Source organism: Saimiri boliviensis, chromosome 5 (genome assembly GCF_048565385.1).
Source record: "Saimiri boliviensis isolate mSaiBol1 chromosome 5, mSaiBol1.pri, whole genome shotgun sequence".
Taxonomy (NCBI): domain Eukaryota; kingdom Metazoa; phylum Chordata; class Mammalia; order Primates; family Cebidae; genus Saimiri; species Saimiri boliviensis.
Genome location: NC_133453.1, coordinates 203,188 through 213,206, shown reverse-complemented (window position 1 = coordinate 213,206; position 10,019 = coordinate 203,188). Strand labels below are relative to the sequence as shown.

Below are 10,019 nucleotides of genomic sequence, written 5' to 3'. Positions count from 1 at the left end.
GCCTCTCTTGTGCCCTGATGGGTGGTTGCCAGGCACAGCGATGGCGCTGAATCTCACACACTGAACAGCCTGAAAAGGTGTGAGAAGCTGGGCACACACGTGAAGTGTTTCTGTAAAGCTCAGAAGCTGTGCAGCTCCAGGGCTGGGTGAGGGAGGCATCATGGGTGTTGAGGACCCTGCCTGATCCCTGCAGGCACGGCCAGGCCGGTGGCACCTCTGCCAGGAGGGCGGGGGCGGGAACCAAGGGCTGAAATTGGGAGGGAACAGGCCGGTTCTGGAGGCTGGCAGGGTTTTGTTTCTTCCTCTGGGAGGTGATGACCTAAGACTGTAGAATAATTTCTGAAGCTCTGTATTTGTTTTAGGCATTTTATGTAAATATTTTCTATTTCTCATGAGTAAAGAGCTTAGGAGAACACACCTATGGGACAATTTGCAATGATACACGTTCCATAAAGTTCTTCATAGCTTTGTCTGTGTGAAAAGCACTATTGCTGTGTGCAGAGAGAAGCTGGCTGAGTAAGCTACATGATAGCCACAGCTGAAAAAATACCAAGAGTTCAGCAGCAGATGAGTGGGCCCCTGTTCCTGATGCCCAGCAGAAAGAGGAGGCAGTGGATGGTTCCTGAGTGTGATCTGTGAAAACACCAGGGCCTCTGCACTGCACAGGCCGGGGGAGGCCCCTGCGTGTCCACGGGCCCAGCACGATGCTGCCACAGGGAGGCTGTCCGGGTCACGGGAGATGGCATTGCATTGTATTTTTCCTTTCCGATTCCCATTTCTCTGAGACAAATCTGGTTGCCATGGAGACCATGCATGATTGGCTGGTGCTGCAAGTGGGCGCTTCCTTGGGTCCCCTGGTGGCTGCAACCCTCAGCCTGCACTGTGGAGCTGGACCGCAGCATGGATGGGGCCGGGGCAGACGTGTGGGCCAGCATCTTCACCCTGATCATGGCCAAGAGGGAGCCCTGGGACATCTGGGTTCTGCCACATGAACACAGCCTGGTCCCAGGATGCCAGTACCTGCTGGTGGGGCTCTCGAGGTGTGGCCGGAGGCTGGGGACCCTGGGGAGGGAGGGGCTTAAGGTGCTTTTCCACAGGCTCTTGGGGGGCCCAAAAGGCTGGGCAGGGCTGTCGGGGCTTGTCTTGTCCCTGAGACGGGAGGGTGGGGCTGGGTGCTCCTTTTTGGTCTCAGCGCCTGCCCCTCTATGCTGGCACAGGGCTGCTGACGCAGGGGCCTGGGGGAAGACATGGCAGGTGCCTCATGGAGGTTTCGTTTCCCTCCCTCAGCTCCTCGGGCCGGCGCTCCCCTTGGACACAAGCTCATCTCTGGTTTCCATGGTGCTGCCATGACCTCGCAGCCATCTGCTGGCCACACCTCGGGGGTGCTTGGCCCTGATCGGGAGCCCGGGTGGCTGTGGGTCACCTGTGAGCCTCACGGGCTGTTGTCATGGTGGCAGCTGTCAGTGCAGCAGGGTGGAGTGTTCCACCCAGCAAGGCATCCCCAGCTCTGCCGGGCACCTGCCGGGAGGGCGAAGGGCAGCTCCACAGCCTCGCAGACTTCCGGCCCAACAGGCCCTCAGGATGATGGCTGGTTGGTCCCTCTGTGGGAATGCCCTGGCAGAGGGGCCATTGTCCTGGCCTTTGACACAGCTCCCCAGCACCTGACCCCCCTGGGGCCCTGTGTGTGCAGAATCTCGGCTTTTTCAGAAGTTAACAGAGTAATAACCCACGTTGAGGTCTGGGAAGTGCTTGGAAGCACGTCACTGTCCCCACAGCCAGGTGGAGATGGCTCTGGGCAGCCAAAGCTGTGGATGCGGCTGCAGCTGGGCCCAGCTGGGGAGAGAACTGAGGCGGCAGCACCCCAACACGCAGCCCCAGTGCCTGTGGCTTCGACAGGCTCCTCAGTCCCATCTAAACAGTCAGCAGTTCCTCCAGCATGACCGTGTCCACCGCCTCTGTGGCCACTGCAGTTGGAGGTCGCAGGCGGGGCAGTGTGGCTGCAGCACATTAAGTCATCCGGAAAGTTCCACTGCTTGGCACTGAAGCAGAGCCTCTCACTGGTGCAGGGTTCCCCAAAGCTCACAGCTGCTTGTGTGGCTACTGAATGATCACTGGTCTGGTGACTGCTGTGGACAAGCCAACCCCCCCACCCCTGTGCTCTCCCCAAATCTCCCCTCGCTGGGCTGCCTGGGCCGTGACCACGGGCTCCGAGACATCTTTCCCCTCAGCTAGCAGGTGACAGGGGGATGGCCTCCCCTCAGTTGGGACAGGGACCCCCACTTGCTGAGCCCCCAGTGACAGCCCCAGACCCATGCCTTTCCCCTCCTGAGTGTGTCAGCAGGCCTGCCTCTTCCTGTGTTAACCCCAGCTCACAAAACAACCAGCAAAGCCACACTCGCAGCAGGCGCGACGCCTCACAGAGGCCAGGCCAGAGCGGGTTTTGCCGCCAAACTGCTGATAAGTTCACTTTGCTTCTCAGCGCTCCAGATGAGCGGGTTGCAGGCTGGAATGCGTGGGCCTGCCTCTGCCTGTGTGTGGCCAAGAGGCCGATGGTTTCGGAACCTCGGCACTGGCAGGAGCAGGTGCTGGTCTGCCTTGGCCGCGGCCCTGGTGGCTGGCAGGCGAGGTTTGAGGTTTGAGGTTTGAGTGTGGGATGTGGGGCAGGGGGTGGCGAGGAGCTGGGGCCGGGTGGGCAAGGAGGGTGAAGAGCAGAGCTCAAAGGCTGGCTGTGTGGCCTCCGGCAGCAGGGCTTTTCCCCCTCCACTCACCCGCACCTCTTCCGCCCCCGTCCCCCACCCCGGAGGCTCCAGTGCAGTCGCTGTCCAGGTACCTGGGCCTCTGCCCACCTGCAGGTTCTCTTTCACTTGTGGTGGGACCGGGCCGGCCGCCGGAAGCTGGTGAGGGTGTGCATCTGGAGGGTGTGCATCACACAGCACCCAGTGATGCAGGTGGTGCTGGGTGCCCGGGGGCTGCCAGGTGAGCCCCCCCGGGCACACGGCCCTTCCTCTGCAGGCTGGTCTTGCACATTCTGAAGGACTGCTGTAGAGAGGGCCTTGGCCCAAGCCTGCTCACCAGGGCGGCCTATGAGGGCTGCTGCGAGGCCTGTGAGCTGGGGCTCTGCTTCTTCCAGAAGGCCCCACACCCTGCCTGGAGCGCCAACGCCACAAAAGGCACTTTCCTGCCACGGTCTGGAGTGGCACCACCGCCGCCTCCAAGGGCAAACAGCTGCCTGCCCCTGGCGACAGCCTCAGCAATGGTGGTGGCGTCACCGCCATCCCCTTCTCCCTTGCGGGTGCCGGCAGGGACCAGGCGTCTGTCACTGAGGGCTCTGCCACCCCTGTGGAGGCCTCCTTCCTTGTGACCAGCAGTCCTGGGGGCTGCATCACTGGCCAGGGCTCCATCGACCTGTCTGGGGATTCTGTGGCCATGTCGGGGGGCAAAGGCTTCTGGGTGGACTTTGGAGACCCCATCTTCCACGGCCCCCGCCTCCTCGGCAGCAGCATCCAGACCTTTGAGCTCAACAGCTTCTTCTTCAAAAGCTGGGGCTCCCTCTGCAGCCCTGTTGGTGTGGCCTAGGGCCCGGGCCCCGTCTCCCTCGGCAATGGCCTGGTCTTTGTGGGGAAACTCATGCCAACCGTGTTCTACTGTGTGGACCTCTCTGCCAGTGGGGAGGGCTCCCTCACCTTACCTTCCTCCCTTACCCACATCTTCACCAATACCGCCAGCAACTACACCCTCTCGGAGGCCACCAATGGCCCCATGGCCACTGACGAGGCCTCGGGCACCTTCCTTTTCATCTTCACTGACGTCAAGGGCGCTGTTGCCGAGGTGGCTGAAGGTGATGGGAAGGAAGAAGGCGGCCAGGGCCTGGTCCCTGCGGGTCCTGACCCCCTTCTGGAGACCAACGCTGGTGGCCTTGCCTCCCAGGTCAAGGGCTTCCTCGCCCCCTCCTTCTTCCCTGCTGATGTCCAAGGCAAAGATTCTTTTACTGACATCACCCAAGGCAGAGAAGAAAGACAGCCTCCTCACTGCGGGTCACGACCTCCCTCCGGAGGCCAATGCTGAGGGCCCCGTCACCGTGAGTGAGGACCCCATCATCATCACCGAGGGCTCCATCACCTTCTCCGTCTTCCATGTCATAAAGCGCAAGGCCTGTGGCCACACTGCCGATGGCGCCCAGGGCAGTGGCTACGTCACCCAGGGCTATTACTAGAAGAGATGGCTGAGGTCCAGGCTCCACAAGGCCCGCTGTGGGTGCCTCCGGGAGGAAGACGGGCACCCTGTCCACACCTGCCGCAGGCCGCACGCCGAGCCCTACGAGGACTTCTGGATCTGGGTGTCCACGACCGCGAGGACTTCTGGATCTGGGTGTCCACGACCGCGTGCGTCTTCTGGCTGATGTGCCTGTGCCGGCTGAACCCCGGCATTCTACCCGCAGCAAGTGAGACGCCCGCCCGGCTCCGGCAACCCCCGCACCCGAGACCCCGCCCCTGCCTCAAAGACTCCGCCCCGCCTCTGAGACCCCGCCCCCGCGACCCCACTCCTGCCTCAAAGACTCCGCCCCACCTCCGAGACCCCACTCCTGCCTCAAGGACTCCGTCCCTGCCTCTGAGACCCACCCCACCTCCGAGACCCCACTCCTGCCTCAAAGACTCCGCCCCGCCTTCCAGACCCCGACCCCGCCCCGCCTCAAAGACCCCGCCCCTCACCTGCGAGACCCCGCCCCTGCCCCAAAGATCCCGCCCCTGCACCAGAGACCCCGCCCCCGCCCCGCCTCCGAGGCCCCGCCCCCGCCAGCAGCCCAGCCCCTCCAGTCTCTCGCTCCGGGTGGTTTTGTGGGTCTGCCCTGAGCTGTGTCTGTGAGCTCCAGGCACTTTCTCAGTGTGTAACTCCAATAAAACCAAGCAAAGCCAGCTACGGAGCCCTCCACCCTGGGCGGTTTCCAGGCGGGAGATGCGCGGTGGGCCCGCCCTTCGGTCCCTCCTCCTTGCAGGGACCCCTCGTGCCCACCGTTTCTTCCCTTGGGAGAGCTCCCTCTTGGGGTTTCCAAATGCCTGGCTCTGTGTGGCTCCTGGGATAGGACAGGAAGCTCCGGCTCCGTGTCAAGTGCAAATTAACCTCCCTCCCGTGAGGACCCAGGGACTGTGGAAGAGGCCACTGGCCTCTTTCCGGGAAAGACTCAAGCTCCCGCTGGGGCTCAAGGCCCCGCCTCCGAGACCCTCCCCTCCCTCTAGCCTCAATGTAGCCTCGAGAGGGCTCTTGGCACCTCTTATCAAAGGGGTGGGGGGCCACGGTGGGGCTCCGAGGCTGTCTGGGTTTGAGAGATTCGTTCCATTGCAGATGAGAGAAAATCCTCCTGTTACAGCCACACACTGGATTTTCATTTTAAAAGAGCCCAGTTTCTATTTCCTAGGGGCGGAGGTGTCGCCGGGTGGGGGCCTGACAGTGGCAGTGGCTGGGTCCGACTGTCCATCCTCTCCCAGGCAGGGTCAGCTCCCATGCTCCTGGGAGGTTGGGCACTTACTGGGGAGACCCCGGGTTTGCGACGCGGGAAGCTCTGCCCTGTAGAAAGGGGAAGGGCCCTTGGTGGGGAGGGGGCAGCATCTCCGGAGATTCTGGCCGCCAGGCTGGCCCCGGACCCCTGGGGTGTGGGTGTGGGGGCGTGGAAGGGAGGGCGTTCTCGCACACAGCTGTGGTGGGCTCGGGTGCAGGCGGTGCAGGGCTTCAAGGGGAAGCAGCAGACTCTCCTCCCAACCCGGCACCCTCTGCTTCCCAGGCACCTACGGAGACCCCGGAGGCCTCAGGAGGTTCCATCCTACACAGAGGCTGGAGACAGCAGCAAACCTACCGGTGATACGGCCAGGGCTCCCAAGAGGGGCCCAGCCGCAGGATGGCAGCCCCACACGCTGACTCACTCAGAGGGCCGGAGCCAGCCTTGTCCTGTGGTGGGTTTTGGAAATCTGTTTTCTTCTAGTGGGGCGATGGCTCTGGGGGTCTCCTGGGTGGGGAGTTGTGCCACTTCAGGTCCATAGCTGGTGTCCCTCCCCACCCTTGCTGCCCAGCACTGTGGGGCAGTGGTCTCAGGGGCTGTGGGTGGGGGACTCACAGGAGCACCCGAGGCACAAGACAGAGGGCATACGGCCCTGACCTCACCCCTGGGGCCCATAGGGTGGGTGAGTTCTGGGCCCGAGGGCACGGCGGGCACAAGGAGGCTGTGTTCTGGGCCCACACCCCTGCCCTCAGCGCCACCCACCCAGGAGCCTGTGCACAGGTGTCCCCATGTGCTCACCAGAGGGGCCACCCTGAAGTGCCCTCACTCGGTGGCCTGGCTACTAAAATGTGGCCACCGAAGAGGAAGAGGGGAAGGCTGGCGCCTGGCCCACAACCCACCCAGCTCAGCCTTCAGGATGACCCTCGGCCTTCCCCTGCATCCGACTCTGGCGAGACACAGGACACGCCTGTCACCTGGGACCCCCTTCCCTGTGGGCCCTGGGAGAGCAACGGTGGGGGCTCCCACCTCTCCCAAGGGGCTTCCTTCCGTCTGCCGCAGGGCTGCCCGGGCCCTCCTGCGGTCAGGGTCCTTCCCACCCCACCCTCCACCCCGGCCAGGCATCGCGCCCTCCCCCCCCCGCCCCCCGCCCAAGCTGCAGGCACCCGTCCATCATGGAGGAACCCCCTCAGGGCTTCCAAAGGCACCCCGGAACCCCAGCTCCGCGGCCACCCCTCAACTCCCTGTCCTGCTTGACCCCGACCCTCCGGCCTCCCCAGCGCCCCTGCCCCGCCCTTCAGCCCCCACTCCCCAGGCCCCGCGCTCCGCATCCCCGTCCCACTCCCCTCCCGGTTCTTCTTTCCTGCTCGTCCCCCAGCCCCCTTCTCGGCCCTCCCGCCCCCTCCGCGTCCCTCTCCCGCCCCCTCCTCCCTCTTCCCCTCCCCACCTCGTTCCTCCCCACCCGCCGGGCCCCTCCCTCTCTCGCGGCCGGCGCGTTCCGCGCTGTCCTGCGGCGCCCCCGTGTGGCCGCGGGGAGGACGCCCGGACCGCGCTGGGGGCGGGGGGAGCCCCGGGATGGGGGATCTCGCCCGGTCCCTTGTCCTCGCTGAGGTTGGGCTGCGTCTCGGCCTAATCAGATGAGTTCGTTAACACTAGCAGACCACCCGTCATCAGCATGGTGAACATCGGTCTCAGGAGTAATCGTATTTTATTTCATTAACTGTTACATTCGCCAGTAACAATGGGAGCGAAGGCACGGTGTGCAGCCACCGCACGGCTCAGCCCTGAAGGCAAACGCGCTGCTGCGAGTGCTGAGTGCGCTGTCGCCGTCCCGGGAAAGCCGAGGCACAGACGCCAGCTCGAAAGCCAAGCGCAGGCCTGGCGCTCACATGCCAGGCAGCCCAAGCCGAGCTCTCACCCGGAGCCACACCTGGGCTCTCACCTGAGGCTCCTGCATGGGTTAAGTGGCCAGGTTGGGCCTAATATGAGGTAACAATAACGACTTTTGGCAACTGAGTTGATAGTAGAGACATTTCATATCAGAGTCAAAGAAGACGAAAGGCGGACATATTTTTAAAGTCATTGCTATTAGTTCAGCCAAAGTTGAGGGGACTCAGAGTGTGAATAATTTCCTGATTTTGGGTACATTTCCTCGTGTTGGGGGTCAGTTCACCCAGCGTCAGGTGTGGTTCCTGCCAAAACCAAGTCCAGCCAGAACGTGTGAGGCTGAGCACAGGCTTGTGGTCCCTGGGAGGGTCTGGCAGGAGCTCCGACAGCAGCTAGCATAACCCTGCGGTGGATAAAGCAGATGTGGCTCTAAGTGCCTGGGGGCCGTGCTGATTTCAGTAAGTACCTGCTGCAGGGTTGAGTTGGGATCAGGTTGGTCCCCCTGCACCCTGGGTATTCAGGTGGACAGGCAGGCCTTGGCCTTGGACAACAGCTACCTGGGTGGGCAGGGGTTGCTTCACCCGCAGCTTTGGGGAGGGGAGTGGAATGCCAGAGAAGTCCTCAGGGGGAGTGGCCACATGGTGACTCAGGCCCCAGGCTGGCCGGTAGGCGGAGGGTCACGCCTCCTGGGACTCAGTGGGAGGACCTGGCTGGAGCAGAGGTTTGGGGATCTCCTTCCCTTTCCTTCTGGGGCCTGGGACTTTGTACCCCTGTTCAGGAGAGGCAGCGGAGGGTTGGGGTCTTCGTGATGCCTCCACCTTGCCCCCAGCCTTTGGGGAATGTCTCCACTTGTTACAGCAAGTGCCCCGGTTTGCCTGGGACTTTGGGGGCTAATTGAAGGCCCTTCTTTTTTCCCAAGTTCTCCAGCACACTTAGAAGCATCTACCCTCCCTCGGGCCCTGGTGAGGATGTGGACGTGTCATGCTCTTCCAGGGGTGGGGAGGTGAAATACTGAGGCCCAACATTAAATCACCCACAGCAAGAAATGTTAGCCTCTGTACCCCCGTGATGGAATCATTCTTCAGCCACAGGCTCCCCTAAGCTGACTTCCTTTTGCAATGGTCCCTGCCCAGGCACCTATGGTGCAATTCCGTGCTCCTTATCAAGGGTCCTTTGGATGGAGACAGCCTCTCCTCTTTGTCCCTCTCACTCTACATGGCTCTTCCTGACCTTTCAGATGCCTGAGCCACAAAGCCCTTCTCTCCCTCCAATGTAACTCTTCTCTTGCTCTATGCCCTCCCTGCCACACCCACCTACTCCCATTCCCCTGGTGTGACCCTGTCACCTCTCACCAGAGCAACTGGAAAATGACTCGTGAAGGGCTCCCCATGCCCCAGCTTCCATGTCCCACAAACACAGCCCCGCCATTGCCAGCCATGACTTTGAAGTCAGGCCAGTCCCTGATGTCATGAGAAACTGCCATCCTGTGCTGGGGGGTCTGCTCCTGGCTCAATGGACTGACACCCTGCCTGGCAACCCAGAAAATGAGGAACTCCAACCTCAAACAACAGATGACAGCCTGGAGGCTGCGGGGAGTGAGCAGAGCAGACAGATGTGGGGGCTGCAGGCTGAAGGGAGACCTCAGAGCTGTGCCCATGACAACCCATTTCCCTGACCCCAGCCAGGCCCAGGCGGTTCTCACATGCACAAAGTGAAGGAGGGAACTTGGAATGTTGGAGGAAGTGGGGCAGCCCTTGGGGGATGTGGTCTGAGATGATCATTCTCCACCAGTGGTAAAATTCCTTTCACCTTGGGCTTCATGTGGCCATTCAGAAACACAAATGGCTGCACTTCCACTCCAATTCCTACAAAAATGCTCAAATCCACTGCAACCCAGGTGCTTCTCTAAAAGAGGCCAAAAATTTGCTGGAGCCCAGCGAGGAATCATGGACTAAGAAACTTGGAGCCGGTTGAACCAACGTGAAGTCTCCTAACATACCAAGTGATATCAAGCAACAGACATCTCACACGATGGATTCTGTGTAAAACTCCATTCCGCCTCCAGCTGCAATACAGAGAGCATCATCCTAATTTTGTCCTTGCTTTTCACTCATAAAATAGGTGCAAGCACAAAAATAAGACAGTGGATAAAATAGGTCCAGAGTGAGGAACCGGCACCCATAACTCAGCCTGAAGTTCAGCACCGTGCAAAAGGTTTATGAGAACCCCAGCAACTGGAGGACTGAGTGACATCACCTGTCATGGGTTCCATTTCTTTCCTCTCTATTTTTTGCGATTGATGTAGGAAATGCATGTTCTAAAGACGGTAAAACAATGTACAGAGGGTTCTTAAAGGAAATAATTTAACAATTTAATTAATGGAGGACAGATTAAGGAGCAGTGGCATGAGCCCAGCAAGGAAGGAAATCACAGGACGTCCGAGTCCCTTTCCCACTCATTGTTGTGCCCAAGGACACAGTGAAGGCAAGCGGTGTACACTGCCGTCTTGAAAAATATTACTGCTTCTCTGAAGAGTCTGATTCCCCTCCACAGACTTCATATTCACACAGAAATAGATATGCATGTAGATGGGTTTCCTCATTACCGCACTTCTGTCTCAGAAATTCCTGAATGTTTCTTCCCT

At 60.7% G+C, this 10,019-nt stretch overlaps 1 protein-coding gene across 1 annotated transcript; it reads left to right on the top strand.

Annotated features, from left to right (window-relative positions):
• The first annotated feature begins 900 nt into the window (after positions 1 to 900).
• RTP5 (receptor transporter protein 5 (putative)) lies at positions 901 to 8,753 on the top strand. The gene is given in 8 exon segments (XM_039469531.2): positions 901 to 1,040; positions 2,804 to 2,933; positions 2,935 to 2,994; positions 2,996 to 3,170; positions 3,173 to 4,004; positions 4,006 to 4,317; positions 4,350 to 4,441; positions 8,731 to 8,753. Coding segments are annotated over 8 exon segments (1,764 nt in total).
• Positions 8,754 to 10,019: the final 1,266 nt, after the last annotated feature.